The sequence below is a fragment of the Rhyacophila brunnea genome, unplaced genomic scaffold (genome assembly GCF_057557595.1).
Source record: "Rhyacophila brunnea isolate RB1 unplaced genomic scaffold, BYU_Rbru_1.0 scaffold_1, whole genome shotgun sequence".
In the NCBI taxonomy this organism is placed as follows: Eukaryota; Metazoa; Arthropoda; class Insecta; order Trichoptera; family Rhyacophilidae; genus Rhyacophila; species Rhyacophila brunnea.
In genome coordinates this window covers 8038640-8058749 of record NW_028232751.1, presented here as the reverse complement: position 1 = coordinate 8058749, position 20110 = coordinate 8038640, and the positions used below count along the sequence as shown (strand labels likewise).

General features: G+C 34.4%; 1 protein-coding gene across 2 annotated transcripts in view; it reads left to right on the top strand.

The window, feature by feature from the left end:
* The first annotated feature begins 361 nt into the window (after positions 1-361).
* The window catches only part of Jarid2 (Jumonji, AT rich interactive domain 2), a 40511-nt gene continuing 20762 nt past the window's right edge, over positions 362-20110 (top strand). Inside the window, exons 1-5 of one of the 2 annotated variants that reach the window (XM_085941146.1) lie at positions 362-678; positions 11315-11396; positions 14416-14603; positions 19269-19406; positions 19886-20055. In XM_085941146.1, the coding sequence (XP_085797272.1) occupies positions 11335-11396; positions 14416-14603; positions 19269-19406; positions 19886-20055 (558 nt within the window). In that variant the 5' untranslated portion in view covers positions 362-678; positions 11315-11334. Of the gene's footprint in view, positions 679-11314; positions 11397-14415; positions 14604-19259; positions 19407-19885; positions 20056-20110 lie in introns of both variants that reach the window. The other variant, XM_085941138.1, reaches the window with a different exon arrangement.

The window sequence follows — 20110 nt, the reverse complement described above, 5'->3', positions numbered from 1 at the left end:
TGCAAGTATTTTTATTACAGACGGGTATTTTGATTTAAAGTTTTCAAATTTGAATATATTTTTTTAACCACACTACCTAACACTACCTACCTAAATGTCCTGAAATAAATATAATTTTATTATAATATTACGTCATAATATGATAACCAAATTCAAATTCCACTAAAAATTATTTATTGGATAATATAATTTTGTACTTATTTATGTTGTTTTAGAAAAATACTATCATTTCTGAAAAGCTTTTTTTTTTTTTGGCAATTTCCCCCAAAATTATGGGGAAAATAATATTTTATAATATGGTATGAATTTAGGAATATTAAGCTCCAACAATTGGCAATCATCAGTTGACGCCTTTGGCGTTACATGGAATGTTTTTTAGCAATCTTGCGGTTCACTTTGATTGGCGTGGGTCAACTTCGGAAAGGATTGTTTACCTTTCATAAAACATACGTATTGTTTGTTGCACGTGATTTGACGTATACCTGGTGCTGTGTTTAAGAATCTCAAAATATAATAATGTTTATTCGAATCTTTTAGTGCTGCGTTTCATTGTATAGTACCTAGTCGTATTATGAATTGTTGCCGGCTTCAGTTTTATTTATATCCAGTTTTCTATATGCCAAAAGGATTGCTGTCATGTTGATTCCTGGAATTGCGAGTACCTTCAGGAATAATTAGGTGAGAGTATTGATTTTCTAATGTTTATTCGCAATAGTTTTAAAACCATTCTTATATTATGGTGGTTTTAAACAAAGTTATTTTTGCTATTTGCTAATTCTACTTGAAACAGTTTTTTCTCAATAGACCTGTAAGTATATTATAATATTAACCATTGTTGTCGAAACACTTGGAAAGGCATATTTAATTTTTCATATCCATATTCAAGCCTCAATCAGTAGTAATATAAATAAATATACGGCAACATTTTCTTCTCTATAAAAATATTGACAATCCAACATTGTATGTTTTGCATTTAGCAGATGTTGATTGACAAGTTGAATTCGTCAAACGAAACAAATAATGCATTACCATATTATGTATTATTGTTGTTTTTGTTATATTATTTATAGCCAATGACTCCCTTCTTTGTTTCACTATATTATAATAATAAAACTACTCAAAACTGCAAATTTAATGTTGTGTTGTCACAGTATTCAGTATTTTTTGAGGCTTTTGTTATCTTATTATTATCATGGATTATCGTCTTTCTTTGTGTAGGTAATATCCAATGAAATATACAAAATAATTATGATCCTTTTCAGGGCCGTAGCAAGGTCTTTTGACGCCCAGGGCAAGGTGTAGATTTTCACCCTCAAAACACTAAAAACTTCATTCCTGAGAATAACAATTAACCAAAAGACCTAAAACCTTGTACAGCTCTCAGATTGTGTCAGTCAAGAAAACTTTTTAACAAAAAGCGAATTATAATTAGGATTTATTTATTCATTTGAATCATTCCAACTAAATAATATAAGTATAGAATTAATATGTCAATGCTAAAATTTAACTTTGAAGACCCGCTGGTGAAATACCTGTTTTATTCTTGACTTAGTCATAGTGATGAATAGAACGCGTGAAAGGGACGAATAGGTTGTCCTATCTTGGAACAGACTGTGACTGACTTTTTCTCAGGGGATATTGTTTCGTATCGAGCTCGTTTGCATTTTCAATCGGTCACGTCTATATCAACATTTTATTGAAAATATACAATAGAAAATTGAGTGACGAAAGGTCAGATTGCGACTCCGTCCATAAGTCACTATACTTTAAATAGTTACTTATCCATAGAATAATACATCCATGCTTTTGGCCCTCGAACATCGGTAGTGAAGAAACAATCACAGCTACCATTTGTTCACTTCGAATAGAAAAGTTGAGCTTTTATAAGTTAAGCAACTGAAGCAATTTAGTGACATGAGTTTTTTTTTAAATTCCTGGCATCATTCTGCCGCCACCTATGCTCCTGCAGCGCCCAGGGCGGTCGTCCTATTTGCCAGCCCTTAGATACGGCAATGATTCTTTTTTATTTTCACAAATAAGTAAGAAGTAATCAAGTAAGGTACTTAAATATTTTTCTAACTTAATTTTTGGGTTAACAGGAGAGGGCTATTTTACAGTTTACGTCGAAATATCGAAAAAATGAAAACCGTTGTCAATTTATGCAACCATTTTCGATTCACTTAATAATAAAATAGCTGCACATTAATCATTATTGTAATTTGTTCTGACTATTTACTGTGGGGTTGAGAATAATATTATTTCTCCTTATATATTTTTTCAGATGTCCCACAGACAGACGTGTTGCTCTCAGCTTTTAGCAGCAGTCCATATTCAATTTTGCAGATACAGATACTAAAAACTCTATATTTGCACTCGAAAACGAAATTATTCCAATGAATATTTGCCCTCTCACGATTATTACGGTAAGAAACTGCGATTAGTTCAGATTTAGTAAGTGAAAAATCGTTATTTAAACCCTTTGGATGCTACGATGTTTTTAAAAATCCGGGCTAGGATTGTTACCAATTATTGTCGATAAATGAAAATATTGTATTATTTTTAATACACCTTACCACTCTTAATTGATTCTGGGAAATTGGAATATTATGAAAACACTTTTCGTAATTAATTTGTCATTTTAAATAGATAATGCGTCAATTAGATATCCCGCGCAGCATGTATTGTTAAAAGTAATTGACATATCTTTTTCTCGCTCTATCATATGGGTGATCGCGCAAGTGAGTGAAACATACAATCCGTGCATGGAGTTTTGATTTTTACCAGCTAGTGGAAACAATCGGTTACATCAAAATATAATTTTAATTGCATTTGATTGCGTTAGCTAACAACACATTAGCTAATATCATATTATTGTGAAAATAATTCCTCATTTGTATTATAATTTATTTTATTAATATTAATACTATCGGTCGAAGGTACTTGATGGAATTTGAATTTAAATTGTAATGGGCTTAAGTTTTGATTTTTTCCATTTGAGAACTGCTCAATTTTTGTGACTGCTCAAATGGAATACAGTACTCTCTCAGTAATCCGCCACCCCAAAAACCAGACAAGTGTCCAATTAGTGAAAGTGGCGGATTATAGTGCATACTAGAGGTGAGTTGGAAATACTGTCACCAGTTTGTGTACTCAAGTTTCGGATGAAACTACCCATACTAAGTATTTGTGGCCCAATAAACTTATTCCAAAAAACTTGTGATGATATCATCGCGAGTCGCTGTTCTGTGCACTCGCCTGTTGGTAGACTTTCAACACTATTGACATTAAATGCGCACGAACAAGATAGCACTTGAATATAGGTAATTTAATTTATTAGTCTATTGCGTTCGAATGTATGAATAATAGGTCATAAATTTTGTGTCGCAGTACAGTGGTGAGATGACGCACAAACTTAGGCTTGTTATATGACCGCTCAAAACATGTTTGAAATTTAAAAAAAATCACTTATTCATTTTTGTGAACAAGAATATTGTAACCTAACAGAAAAACAACTCATAAATTTAAAATGTGTTTGAAATTTTATAATAAATGGGACTTTTCGACAAGCGAAGCTCAGCGTATTTTTAGCGATTCTATTGAAGCCAATACACAGTCTGAGTTCCATGAGACGATACGTATTTCAACTACTAATATAGAGTTGGTTTTAGTTTCAGTTGAGCATGAAACTTTTGTTGCATACGCACGCCAAACACTCTATATAGTATTCCAAATACTAGTAAGTATTTTGAAACAAGTTTATATACTAAGTACATATTTTTTATAGTAAGTATACTTAGTTTTCAAAATCGACCAGTTTTCTATCTCTAGTGCATACATACAAAATATGGTAAAAATTAAAACAGATATTTCGTAAAAATAGTTTTTTTTTGAGAAATTTGTACTAGTAAGTAAATTGAGGTTCTATTTATAATCAAAATCAAGTATTTACTAATTTATACATATTTATAAACTGAGTTTACTAAATATTAAACAGTAAATCACTTGGCACAACCAGTTGTTCAGTGAGGCAGATATTCTTAAATGGCTTAGGATTCCTGGCTTTCCCTATGACCAAAAGTTTCAGTTTGTGTTTCCCGGTTGCATTGGAGCACGGCATAATTGTGATGCGATCCTTGGGCACTTTCCTCCCTGGTACCTACATTACTTTCTTCGCGATGAACTTATGTTTTACGAAGGAGAAGTTTCCAAAATAAACCTCTCTCATCTCCATTGTATACTTGTACGCAGTGGACTACTGAATTTGACAATCGAATACCAGCGAATTATATAGCTTGATTTTGTGCTTTCAACTAGTAAAAATAACGGCAGATTATAGTAGTTGTCGGATAATCAAGCAGCGGATTACTGAGAGTGTACTGTATTGTGATTGATAAATGCTTGTTTTTAAATTATTTCTTTATTTCTAATTAAACAACCTGTTGATTTTCTCTTGTTGCCCTCGATTGAGTTGTTGAATATTACAGCGTCATCGGTGGTGACATTGTCACCAATTCTGACACAGCATTCGCTATTCTCGTGCAGGCATTTGATTATGGCAATGATCTTGGGAGGGATTCTATATGCTCTCAGTATCCTCCAGAGGAAGGGGCGGTGCGGACTGTCGAAAACCTTCTCATAATCCACAAAACAGCAGACCATCGGACTATTTAGCTCATGGCTCTCCTGGATAAGACATCGTAGGTTGTGGATTTGGTCTGCACACGCTCATCCCGGTAGAAACCCGGCCAAAATTTTTCCCGGAACACTGAGTGGCGTAATGCCTCGGTAATTGTCGCAGCTAAGAGGGTCACCTTGCGTTTATGGTAGCGAATCATGGCAACTTACAAAGGCTCAGAGCAACCGTATACTGAGCTTAGAAAACAGATGTTTGCGACGGATACTGGGTGTGCGGTGGTATGACTTTAGGAGCAACGAGAAGATAAAAGAGCGCACCAAGCAGCCTCTCTTCACAATGAGAGTGAAGAGGCGACCTTGGACCTGGCTCGGCCATGTGCTGCAGATGCCCAAAGAGAACCTCAACCTGGCTTGCCTATTCTACAAGCCGACCGGATTTCGGCGTCCTGGAAGGCCGCTAAATACTATCTATAGAGTGTATACGGCGGAGCCACGGGATGCTGGTTTGACCTGGAACGAAGCAATGGCGAGCAACAGGGATTCTTGGAGGCGCCGCGTGGTGTCCATATGCTCCAATTAAGGGGCGGATATGGCCGAAGAAAGAAGAATGGTCAGAGGGATTTATGATACCTATAAGCTGCCCATACACAACGAGCATACTACAGTCAAAAACTGTATGTTAGCAAGGCCTAAACAAAAACGAACCATAAGTGCGAGAAAGAAAGCATTTGGTACGCTTGTATCTCCTAAAATACGGTTAATAATAACCTAATGATTACATTTGTTTAAAAATTGCGAGCACGTGTTTGCTGAAATTTATTGCTTTTATGTTAAATATAAAGTTAATGGTAATTGTTTTAGTTAATTTAGTAGAAAATATGGTTAACTATCGTCGCTCTAGGATTATATTGTCCAAAGCGACAATATGTGAAATGTTCAGGAGACGAAAAACAAAGTTCATTACCTTATATTTCAAGAATGCTGGAGGATCTTTCATATTTATTTATTTTACATAGTGAGAGATACATTATATTAGAACATTAAAAGAATAATCCAGTGATATTACTCATTTAATTAGGAATAATTTGTGTCACCAAAACTACAGTGTGACAAAAAACAGTTATCCATAAAATATATTAAATAAGTAAGCAAATTATTACGTAGTTTTTGTAATAACTATTTGTATATGTTACGCCGAATGTGCGAAATTGACTATTACATGAAATGGGCAAAATTTTGCCTAGTTCCTGTAATAGTAATAGTCAAGCCCGTTGCGTTATTCATGAATTAGGTAAATTATCTGCTGAGTGCGTGAATTCGCCAGGGTATGGAATTCTTAAACTGTCAACATGACAGTAGAAAACGTAAATTTAATATGGATGGTTTTATTAGTTATAATTGGACATAATATATTATTATTATTAGGTTAGGTTATGTTAGGTTTTGTAATTCTGAATTAAATTATTCAACTGAATGTCCATTTTGAGGTTAGCTAACAAGTGTCATAAAACTATCAAATCATACTGTCACAAACAAACAATCGACCATTGCAAGATTGATACCCAAGCACGAATCAAATCGCGAAAATACCTTTTAATAAAATTCTTCCGTTATCATATTATAGTTCTATATTGTTTTTGGGCATAGTAAATGGATATGAATGTCGTTGTAGTTATTGATTGGTATATTTTTATAATATCGTCTCTGTTCTGGCAGAACACACTAACTGGAGAATACTAGTTTTGAGTAATTAGACTTTGAAGTTGTTAAAATGTTTGAAATAATGGTCTATCATGTGAGTTTATTAAGTAATCGCAAAAAGGATGACTTTAAAATAAAGACTGTTTATTTATTAAGAAGGTTTCCAGACGGTAAAGTTTGAAAAAAGGAACATTTTGGTACTAACTCAATATTTCATTTTTTCGAATTAGTGTCTTCTGCCAGAACAGTGACGATATAATCAATGACATTTGAAACATTTGGTTAGTTTGATTAGTTGCAAAAAACATCACCGGAGCGCGATCATCTATTTTGCCCAATGCATGAACTAGGCAGAAAAATTACTGCCGAATTCACGCACTTGGCAGATATTTTGCCTAATTCATGAATAAGGCAACGGGCTTGCATTTTTCATGATTTAGGCAAATTTTGCCCATTTCATGTAATAGTCAATTTCGCACATTCGGCGTAACATACCTATATTAAAACTAGTAGGAAGAACATAATAAGGGTAAGAAATATTTATGTGGGAAAATAATAATTAAGGTACAACTTAGGCGACTTTTATTTGTCTGGCTTGGTTTTCTGAATTTAATGCTATAAAATGTCTAATTTACCTAAGTAGGTAATAAATAATATGTCTCAAAATATTATTATTTTATTTTTACATTTAATAAATAGGTTGGGTAGGTAATCTTGGGTTTATTACATTCATGGAATTTGGGTCACAGGTAATAAGGTGACTAGTTAGATAAAGGTCATTAATTCCACTGGGTTTTTTCAGTTAATATGCTATTGATATTAAATAATTTGTTATTGTTATTTCAAATATTCCTATAATTAATAACCTTTTAAGGGTTTAACAATATCTTTCTGATTCAAAATATGGTCTGTAATTAAAATTATTAAGAATTGGAATTATTAGGGTAGGTACTTAATTAATAATAAAAAATTTGTTACTTATTAAAAAAAATATTTACTTGACATGTAGATAGGTGATAAGAAGTTTGTCTCCAGAAAAAAAATACATCTATGTATAATGGATTTTTTTGCTTATTATAGAATAATAATTACAAGATAAAAAGAACTTTTTATATATAACTTTTTAAAATTTTCTGTTGAATCATATAAACTTGACTTGACTAGCTTAAACGATCAAAAAAATTTGTACTTAATACTGAATAAATATAGAATACTGAAATGTCATTTTGACATTTCATATTGATTTCCATAGTAACCCACGTATATATTAATAATTTTGTTGCTAGGACCCTAGACCCCTAGCAACTAATAATAATGTTAAATTATTAATAAGTGTATTTTCTGTGAATCATATAAACTTGACTTGCTTAAACGATCAAAAAAAATTGTATTTGATAGAAATAACACTGAAATGTCATTTTGACACTCATTGATTTCCATAGTAACGCACGTATATATTAATAATTTCCTAGCAACCAATAATAGTGGATTGGATTACGGATATCTTCCGAAATAACTTTTCATACAAAACAGAATTAACTGAAAATGAATTCAATTCTGCTTAAAGATGGCTAAAAGTATTAAAAGAATGCATTGGCATCGTGTTCTGATATATTCTAAAAGTTTCAAATGTCTAGCAAGTCGGGAAGTTAGTTAAAAATCGATTGCAAGATTTGTACTGGCTAAACAACCACCGGCCAAACAAGAATACGACCTAATAAAAATGTTGTAAAAATACATTAGGCACATTAACATAATATTAAAATTAAAAAGATTCACAAAGACAATTTGACATAGTAAAAAGTAGGTAGGTAGTATCTAACAAAATAACTAGCAATTTTATCAAAATTAGAGGTACATGTTTAAAAGTAATATGTATTTTTTTAAAATCCTATAAACACCTACCATAATTAACTAAATACCACTGCATTAAAAGTACAAAGGGTTTTGATTACAAAAAAGTGAGGCTCACTATATCTGATAATTATATTTAAAATCAAAACATTGATCAGAAATAAATGTAACCGTAGTTTTCGTGAGTTAACAGAGATTTTGTATGCTTGTATGATCTATTCACAACACAAAATATAGTAATTTAAGCACCATATATACTTATTTCTACAATTCTTATATGAGTTCAGGGCGACTGGCGATGAATTTCCTTTTATATTTAGTCGCTAAGCTTTATTATATGTTTAAAATATCACTTTATACCCACAAAAATAATATAAAAATTTGAACGTTTTATAATGTGTAATGAGGACGTAGTCGATAAAGCTAGACAACACTAATATTAGAAAAGGATAATGCATCCGTTGATCAATAACGTAGTAGAGGGGGTGGTAACTGTATAACAATACTCGGCGCTCTATGGCCCGCACATTGGAGAGTATACTTCTACTACTTTCGTAAATATCTCTGTTTCTAATGAAAAATACAATTTTTTTTTTAATGATTTCGATGCGTTTATAGACAAGAAAATGAACTGCATTAAAAAGTCAATTTCGCCAAAAATGGAGCTTCACCAAAGTAATCCTAGAGCGACGCTATGTTATGATTTAGTGAATTGGTTCTCGAATAATTAACCTTTATTGATAATTATGACATAATAATAGTAGTTTTTATTAGACAGTTATTATTGATATAAAATACACCAATGATTTTGGTAAAATAAATCATGGTTTCACTAATGATGTTTATTTTATTGATTCATCGAAACAATATTATATTCTTGTAAATATAGTATTATCTAAATACTTTTATTTTGAATAAATTATTCCCTTTATAAAATAAATATTATTTATCTGTATCCATCAATGACATTAGTAATGGACAACGCACTCAGTACAGTAGCTAGCAAGTAAATTCGCGCATAGCGACATTCGCACATGTATAGGTAGACGTCACGCAATTTCCATTATGCGATATCACGCATCGGGAATTTATAGCAATATCACTTTTATTGTAATGGCGTTAGAACAGTGTTTCTAGTGTCAATGTTCATTTGAGCGAACCCGTTCGAACCGAACCATTCGGCAGCTCGACAAAAAGCATCGGGAATTTATAGCAATATCACCTTTATTCTAATGGCGTTAGAACAGATTATGCCATTCGGCAGACCCGACAAAAAAGTGAGTGTAATTTTTTTTTCCAGATGCTTCGTCCATATTAATGTCACTAGTATCTATGGACATTTGAATTAGCATTTACCTATTTGGTCATATTTTTACAATATGGTAATATTTTTACGTTTATTTTTTACACAATTTTCTGAACATTTCATAGTGATTATGATTTGAACATTTCATAGAATCATTATAACTATGTTTGACCACCAGATTATATATATATATTATATACTTAAGTACCTAAATTTTAATTTGATTTACCGACATTGTCCTTCACGCAAACTATTATTTATTTCTTCTTTTAAACATGTCCGATCGTAATTGGATCATATGGGCCTCCACGGAGTGGATGTTTGTATTAACAGATTTTTATGTTTTTACGATAAATGGCTGTTAGCCACTTGCTCAATCTATTACGTCCAGACCTCACTCCAAACACAAATTGAAAAACAGTATGCGTATTGGCCAAACCCAGGATTCGAACCTGCGACCCACGACATTATAAGCTGACGCGTAAGCTGCTCGGCCATAGTGCGCGTCTACATTAGGCATATTAAATTATTACTTATATTTATAACTAGCGAGACCCAGCATGCGTTGGAATGCCACTCAAAAAAAGAAAGTACAAAATGGATACATATTATTTTTTGTTTTTTCGTCTGGCGCATACACAAATAAATCAGAAGGTTTTCCAACTGAGCTGGCCACATACAGCTGTCCATGTGAGAAGCATGAATTTTCCAAATGTAGTCCACACACTTGTAGCGATTATCCCTGTGCTTTGTTGATGGTCATTGCAAATGCGAGTTGCACCGGAAACTGCAGACGTTTGAATTCGACTGGCATATCTGTCGGAATCATTGGGATGCATGGCAACAGTACATCTTCTCCTTTAAATTTTCCATTTAAAATTGTAGCTTCGATGATATTCTTCATCATCCTTTTCACTGAAAGCCTGGTACCGTTACAATGTCGTGGTGGATTTATATTTCGGAGAAGAATGATAGGCACGCCAATTTTCAATATTAAAACGTGCGGCGGCATTCCTGGCAAATCAATAACAACCATAATTGACTACTTCGTCTTGATTCATGACAGTATCGATGGATTTTCCAGTCTTATTTCCCGTTGCTCATCTGTTTCAGATGAACGGGCTTGAGCAGTGCTTACTCGATCAGTTTCCAGTCTTATTTCCCATTGCTCGTTTGTTTCTGAAGCTCGTGTCACCCTTTTCTTTCGTGCTTGAGGTATAGATCGACCAACTGTTTGTCGTTTAGGTGGCATAATAATTGATTTGATAGCGTAAATAATGTTTTGTGACAACTATTACAAATTGGAAAAAGAAAAGAAAATGTGTGATATTTATTATCTAATGTCAACCAGCAATTGGAATTTAACAATTAACACCACTTGTTATGTCACATTCAAACTGAAATGTCACTGACTGAAAGTTTAAAATTAAAGACATGCACCCAATTCAAACGATAATTTCACACTAATGTCAATAAACATCTAATTTTAATCGATAGCTGGCAATACAGAGTGAGTCAATAATTTCTCCTCTCATGCCGCCAAATCACACAATACGCTGAAATATATCACAAGCGCGGAAAACATAACAATTTGAACAAGGTCATAATGCGAATACTCAGTTCCTCTTAACTCACAGGCTGTTATACCAGTCTGCAAGGTAATAACAGTAGATTATTAAACTGACCAACAGATTCAAAGGGTTAAAAAGTTCTATTGTTCATCTATAAATCCATTTGATTATATCTTTACTTAGGCACCATAATCATCTAATTTCCTACATTTTTCTAAAAATAATGTCTTCTCTATTTTGTCCACAGTACCACACCAACGGTAAAACATGGCAAAGGCGACTGTCAAAAGAAGAAAAAATGCTACGGCACCAGTCAGTATTGGAAAACGGTAAGAAATAAAATTTGCTCACTTTACCAAAATATCCAATATAATGTTGTATTATACAGTGGAACTTGGTTATTACGATCACGGAAACAGCGAGATCTCGGATGTAATGAGGAAACATTCGTTGACTTTTTAGTTTACGATTTTCTCCATACGTTTATTCACTTTTATAACGAGCTACTTCTCGGGTATACTGAGCAAAGCGTAATGTGTCGATCCTTTAAAAACAACATTTTCGACCCTAAGCAATAAAATCCGACCGGGCAGTTAACTAGACCGATGCCGCCGTGATCGGATTATGTTTATGACACTAATTAAGTGTCTTAAGTACCTAATTGGTGTTTTCGCCGACAACATTGAAAAAGTATCCACGCATATGGTTGAAATTGCATGTAAAAAATACAAGCTTTGTGAGGTCAGTAGGTACCTACCAGCGCCGGCGGCTCAGCACTTCATTACAATAAACAACTTATTATGTAGTTTATGAATGCCATGCTTGTTTCGGGGATTTTTACGATGGTTTTCAGATTTTTTATGTTCTATGCTTAAATAAAATGTGGCGTGAAAAATGTTATATAACAAGTAACGCTTATAACGAGCAAATTCAGTCGGTCTCATTTTCCTCGTGATAACCAAGTTCGACTCTATACATAATTGTTAATCGGTCTTAGACTTATAATCTTAGGAATTCTGGCAAAACAGGCACGTTGTGGTATTATAACTGTCATCTCATCGCTATTGGTATGACAAACCAATATGGGTCTAGGCCGTCTCAACTTTCCTCTCTTCACTACAAGGTCGCTCCCCTGCCATATCATTAAGGATGCTGTCTCTTTTCACACAGATGGTTTCAGCGTCTCGAGTGGTCGGGTGTCTTCCGTCCTTAGGCAAGTTTCAGACGGGACACCGGTGTTGCGCTCGATATAATATAGGAGGCCTTTGTATTCGAACAAAGGGGTCTTTGTATTATGTTTATGAACGCCCCAGAGCTAATAAGTCAACGCATGATTTCGCGTTATAAATTAGAACATAAAACTGGCTGCGGTAATAAAAACAAGTGTATCGGCGGCTTGAGAATGTAGTGGCCGACGGAAAAGTGTACCAGACGCGCGTTGACTCATTAGCTCTGAAGCGTTCATAAACATAATACAAAGGCCCCTTTATTCAAATACAAAGGCCTCCTTATTATATACGAGCGCGACACCCGTGTCCCGTCTGCAACGGGCCCTACGCATCCTACCCAATGGAGTCTCACCACTTCACAGAGGGTTCACTGTACAACTACATTCTCATATCTTCATTGCCACATACTATTTTCATTGCATATTGAAAACCAATTCCAATATCTTCCTTTCAAATATCCAGCTTCAATTAACTTATCTTTTTTTGATGAAGCTCAACTTTTCGATCCATAGATTAATATGTGCCGCATCTTGATCTGAAATGTCTATGAAATTTAGGAGGATTCATTTATAGTAGCAATCTGGGGAACTAATAACCTACCTCTTTCACATATTATATGTCTATACCCCTGCATCCTTCATTTCATCACTATGACGTATCGGCCTCCATATAGAAGTTGCACTCTACAGTCATGGTCTATTCTCTTATATCTTTTGCCAAACCACCCTTTTCTATGGCTCGGAAGCCTGTTGCATGGCCAAAATATTGCAACAGTGTTCCGCTCATTTGAGTGGAGCATACTGTGCGAAATTCTTTAGATCCATAAATGACATACAGTCAGAGTGGAGACGCAGATACAAAAACGAGCTGTATGCTTTATACAGGAGTCCTCACACTGTACAGTTCATCAAATTGCTGCCTTAGATAACTGAGGCATGTACCTACACTTCTTCTTCTTCCACGGCGCTACATCCCGGGGTGGGATTTGGCCTCCTCCACAACCGCTCTCCACTCACTCCGGTCTCTCGCTACACTTCTCCAGTTACCGGGTCTTCCTATATGAAGCCAGTCTACTTCTACGGTGTCAGCCCATCTCCTTCTTGGACGGCCTCTGGGTCTCTTCCGATGGGTTAGCCACTTCGTCATGATCCTTGGCGCTCTAACTTCAGACATTCTCTCCACATGTCCCGCCCATCGTAGTCTTTGGGACTTACAGTATCTTATGATTGTTTGCTGTTCAATCAGCTCTTCCAACTCGTGGTTCATTTTTATTCTGTATAGTTCCCATTTTCCAACGTGGGTCCAATGTCTTATTTTGGGTATTTAGGCTGGATCCGACATACGTGAACTTGTCCACCCCTTCATATGCATGCTGTCCTATGTCTATATTCTGCAGCGGTACCTGATCGCGTGTGCTGATCATATATTTAGTTTTTGACTGGTTTATTTCCAGCCCAGCGTTTTCTGCTTTTATTTTCATAATGCCACCATGGTCGATCATCCTCTGTTTGGATCTGCTTGTAATTACTATGTCATCAGCATAAGCGCACATCTGCGTTGTACTGTTATCTACCCATCCTCTTATGTTGGTTTCACGAGCTATGGATTCCACCACAAGGTTAAATACCATAGTGGATAGCGCATCCCCTTGTCTCACACCTGATTCGATTTTGAAGATTTCAGTTTGCTCATTTTGCACAGTGACAACTGCTTGAGTATCCGTCAGTGTGGTCTTTATTAGGCTTACTAGTTTTAAGGGAATTCCCAGTATTTTTAGGCTTTGCAGCATCTTATCCCTATTCACGCTGTCGAAAGCTTGTTTAAAATCAATAAACAGATGGTGGAGTGTAAGGTTGTATTCGTGCGCTTTCTCCATAGTTTGCCTCATGAGATGGATGTGATCTATGGTGGATCTATTTCGTCGGAAGCCGCATTGGTATTCTCCCAGGATTTCCTCACCATAGATCATTAACCTGCTACACCAGGTTCAGAAAAAAGATCAACTCAGTAAAACAATATAAGTACCCACCTATCTCGAAATTACCAATTAAGTATATCCAGTTTACTGTACTTTTTACTTATTTGTAGGCAATTAATGTAAATAATCAAATTGTTACAGAATCAAAGTACAGGCTCAAAGAAAATTTGCACTCGGAGCTGCAATCATTCCAGTTCAGCTGCCAAAGGAAACTGTAAGCCCTCTCATTCCAGAAGCATACAAGGAACCACCCCGGGAAGTCAAACTAAACATCAACACCACCGACAAGGCATCCACTGAAGATTTCCTCACATTTTTGTGTTTTAAAGGTTAAAAACTTTATTTACTAATTTTGTGTTTCAGGTACTCATTCTAACAAACCCCAGTTTATTTAGCTCTGTTTATGATGCGATATACCACAGTAAGGGCATATTTACATAGGCTTAGTACTAATCATTAGTGCTAGTAGTGATTACTAATGATTGGCATTAAGCCCGTGTAAATAAGTCCATTACGAATTCGACGATTTGGAGGTTTACAAACGCTCACTATTGTACATAGCATGTGTAAATATAAAAGCCACCGTAATCAAGTATGCACATAGATATCTGGGTCTGTTTGTAACAACAAACTGGTTCAAAAATTGACTACATACCTCTGCCAAATGTTATTGTGAAATTACATATAGATCATAGTTAAAAATGAACTACACTCGCATTGCAATGATGGAGATTATTGATGATTTTCATTCATGTCTTGACCTATATAATATTATGTAAGGGAGTATCCTGGTATTATTTGTTTTTTTATTTCATTTTATTAGTTAAAACAAACAGATAAAATAATTACATTACTTTCCATAGATAAAATAATTACAAGATAAAAGAACTTTTTATATACAACGTTTTTAAATTTTCTGTTAAATCATATAAACTTGACTTGACTAGCTTAAACGATCAAAAAAAATGTATTTGATAGAAATAATACGGAAATGTAATTTTGAAACTCATCGATTTCCATAGTAACGCACGTATATATTAATAATTTACTTGTTAGGACCCTAGCAACCAATAATAGTGGATTGAATTACGGATTTCTTCCGAAATAACTTTTCATAGAAAACAGATTTAACTGAAAATGAATTTAATTCTACTTAAAAATAGCTAAAAGTATTTTAAAAAAATGCATTGGCATCGTGTTCTTATATATTCTAAAAGTTTCAAATGTCTAGCTAGTTGGGAAGTTAGTTAAAAGTCGATTGCAAGATTTGTACCGGACAAATAATAATACGACCTAATAAAAACGTTGTAAAATAGAGAAAAGCTCGGCAAGTAAAAAAGCAATCTAAAGGTACATAAAGAATATTAATAATTATAAAAAGATACTTAATTTAACATTTTTATAATGATATAGATATATCGGTGATATTATTGAAATTTATACATACTACTGTACGAGAAAAAGAATAACAAAGAGAAAATACATACATTTGAATTGCTACCAGGGTTGATTATACAAAATGTTGGAAATGATGCGTTTAAAGAAGACAGTGAGTTATTAAATCGTTCAAAGGTGGAGAAATAGCTATCCTAATTACATAATACAAGAGCGTTGATTGACGGGGTTGCGGTCAGAATTAGAATTACTTCCGCTGACATGGTACAAATCTCGTTGGACAATGTAAACCGAACCTTTGGTTTGGCTGGTCAACTGGTCTGTTAGAGACTATCAACATTCTAAAGATACCATAAAAGTGTTAGTAGTCGAAATGGAATTTCCGGTGTCGTTCTGTTAGATGAATCATAACAATAGACTAAAATTGACACATGCTTCAGAAATCTATTTTTTACTGCTTTGAGACAGCTTATATGTGTAAAGTACAGTGGATTTCACACGTACTATAATATCAATGTTGATAAAATCTGAATATTGTGTCCCAGGCTTTGAAATTTACATATAATTTACACATATTAGATCTACTTAAATAAATATATTCTGAATAAAAACAGAAATTATAATAACAGTTTTGAATATTGTTGTTCGATTTTGTGGTAGAAAGCTCTACAAACATCTGTTGGTTTATTTTCATTCTGCATACCTAACCCACTGAAACAAACTCTTACCCATAAACACATGCGATGTTTATGAATAACAATGTGAGTACTAATTGGACTCTGGACATGGTGAAGTGTTATTTTTGTTAGTAAGTTATTTCTGAGTGTTTTGTGATTAATTTCAATAATAACAATGTCCTATTGCTGATTACCATAATTCTATTAATAGTGACCAGTCAATCACTAAACAACAATGCCAGACTAATAAATATCAGAATTGTGCACTTAATAGTGTACATGCTCTGAATGCGCAACAAACTTCAATTTAGGTCACTTCATACGTTAAGTGCTTGTTATAGAACCTGTAAATGTAAATAGACACGTATAGTCCACAGAAAATTGACCACAGGCTAAAATAAAATCAACTATATTTTTCTTTGTTTGCTTTATGGTTGCTGCATTATTTTATTTTTAATTAAGTATCACATTCGCTCTTAAACTACACGGAACATAATATGGGTGTACACAGAGTAAAGGTTAAATTAACAGTTTTTTTTAAAATGAGGAATGGTTGTTAGACATTTGCCCGCCTGTACAAATTCATAATTATTTATTCCATATATTCAAAGCGTTTGCAACACGATATTAAAACTAAAAAACAAAACAATATTTAAATAAAAGATAAAGTACACTTGAACTCCGTTATTACGATCACGGACATAGCGAGATCTCGGATGTAATGAGGAACATTCGTTGACATTTTAGTTTATGATTTTCTCCATACATTTATTCACTTTTATAACGAACTACTTATCAGATATACCGAGCAAAATTATCATTTGAGTGAAGTGCAAAATTCTTCAAAAAAAATATCGTCAAATATTTTTTTAAGACTGTTAATGTGTCGATAATTTAAAACATTTTCGACCCTAAGCAATAAATTTTTACCGTAGACCGATGCCGCCAGGATTGGATTACGTTTATGACACTAGTTAAGTGTCTAAGTACCTAATTGGTGTTTTCGCCGACAACATTGAAAGAGTATCCACGCATATGGTTGAAATTTCATGTAAAAAATCTAACCTTTGTGAAGTCAGTAGGTACCTACCAGCATTCATTACAATAAACAACTTCTTTTGCAGTTTATGAATGCCATGCTTGTGTCAGGGAAGAATTCTATTCTAATTGTGTAGATATGTTTGTTTGATTTGCGACTTTTTGTGTTCTGTGACCGCTCATTTAAAAATACCTATTCTCTGATATAACAAGTAACGCTTATAACGAGCAAATTCAGTCGGTCCCATTTTCCTCGTAATAACTAAGTTCGACTATATCACGGGTGAGTCATTGTGCTAGATCAAATCCATTAGAATTTAAATTCAAATTCCATCAAGTACCTTCGTCGATGTTATTTTCAATATTTACGTTTATCATAATACATTATATACATTAAAGTTTATCACTTAACCCTTTGCACTCTTCAATATATTTTATATTTTTTATTAATTTTGAGGATAAACATACATAATTCAATTAGAAAAGCAATATACATCCTATAGATAATGTATAACATATTTTCTAATTATTGTGTCGATTATGTTGAGTCCAACAGGAGTTAAACAAAACACGCCATTACTTCTTTTTTTCTTCTTTGACCATATCCGCCCCTTAATTGGAGCCCCCAGGTCCAACATCGCCTCTCCACTTTCAGCGTGATGAGAGGCTGCTGGGTGCGTTCTCTTATCTCCTCGTTGCTCCTAAAGTCATACCACCATACACCCAGTATTCGTCGCAAACATCTGTTTTCGAAACTCAGTATACGGTTGCTCTGAGCCTTCGTAATGTGCCATGATTCGCTACCGTAAAGCAGCACCGTCAGAATGCAAGCGTCGAATAGGCGGCATTTCTCCCAGGTACTTGAAGCTGTCTACACTCTCGATGTTCTGTCCATTGCTAATCAGAAGGAAATCTGGATCAGGACAGGTGCTACTACACAAAACGTTGGTTTTCTTTGCAAATGAAATCATGAGTTGTTATACAACCTGTCGATTGTCTCTTAAATGCCCTCGATTGAGTTGTCGAATAGGACAGCGTCATCGGCGTATTCCAGGTCGCATAGCTTCACCGTGTGGGTAACAGGTATGCCTCGGTCGGCTGGTATTGACTTCCGTAGTATGAAGTCAAAAAGGATGATGAAGATAAATGGTGCAAGGACACAACCCTGTCTGACTCTGGTCGTGACCCGAACCATTCCGTGATAGTGTCTCCATTTCTGACACGGCATTCGCTATTCTCGCTACACGCCATTAATATTGGTAAAATTTGAGGACATTATGTGGGCTTTGTATTTTATGTATTTTATGGCCTGACCATCATTAAGTCGTAAATTGAAACTGACTTCAAAGCCTTGAAGTGACATGAAGTCACCAGGTTTTCACATTTCTTTTTCATTAATCTGGCTAGAAAAACGGAACTCACAACAAATTAAAACTCGCTTCAGTGATTTTGATGGAAGGCTTAGAAGGGTTTCTTCAGTATCATTGTTTGTCGTTTACTAATTTGAATGGGTAATAATTTTTTGAGTTCATTTGTGAATTTATCTGCTCGGTCAATTGACCGGGTAAAATAATTGAAACATCGACAAATGTGATCGACTTTGTGTGTATACAGAACTTTGTTTATATGAAATACCGTGCCAAGTAATAGTAACTGATCAGAAAATATTATTGAAATTCTGAATTGTTTGGCTTTCGAATGAGGATATAACTATACCATATTATTTATAATCAGTTATGCATGCAATATAAGTTTTGCATGAAGAAATAGCAGGAGAGGCCGATGTAACAAGAACCATGTATATACTCAGCAGTCAATAATGACATGTAAACTTGCCCAGAATTAAATAAATTCAATTCAAACCATTCTTTTTAGGTACTACAGAAATCCCTCACACTGATTCAGATCCTGTCTCTCAAATCCAACGTAGTCAGTACAGCAACAGCACGACGAGAGGTTTGATAACTGTCCAACAAACGAAGGTTCATAGTAGTAGCCCTCAACCATCAACATCTGTACAAGGTTAGTTGTCTAACATCTTTTTTGATTAAATTTAATGCATCTCTCATATTCATCTTTGGTTTCCAATGATGCATCATTTCTTAAAGCAGAGATTTTTAAATTATGCAGTTCGCATCCTGGGAAGCCAAGGCCATATTTTACCTTTGGGGGTCCTATTCCCACTAAAAAATGGTGCGAAAACCTCAAATCACAAAACCCGGTCACCAATATTAAAGAAATCACGGAAATGCTTTGGTCATATGCTAAATTGGTAAAACACATTGGCCGGAATCCGATGGATGTGAGTTTGAATTCCGCCTGCTTCCATCTTTTTTAAATTTTTTTCGAATAGGTATATTTTTGAGGTGTTCTTTAATGATATATTATATAATAGTAGTTCATAAAATGGTATTGCAGCTTAGTACCAAGTGTTTTCCAGTGATTCCTCGCAGTGTTCTCCCAGTCTCAACTATAAATTTAATACATTATATAAATTTCAGGGTTCATACCATTCGGTGTTCGTAAACAAGCTTCGCAATTTCCGGCTCGTAACTCCAACACTCAGCTAACAATACAAGCGTTGAGGAGCAAATATAACCGAGAGAAACAAGCAAAACTATGTGCATTGGCCTTTAAAAAGAGTGGCGATGTCTGCCACCAACCAAAAAGGGTATGTCTAATAAAATGGGGCATTAGTTAGTGTATTATTCACAATAAAATATTAG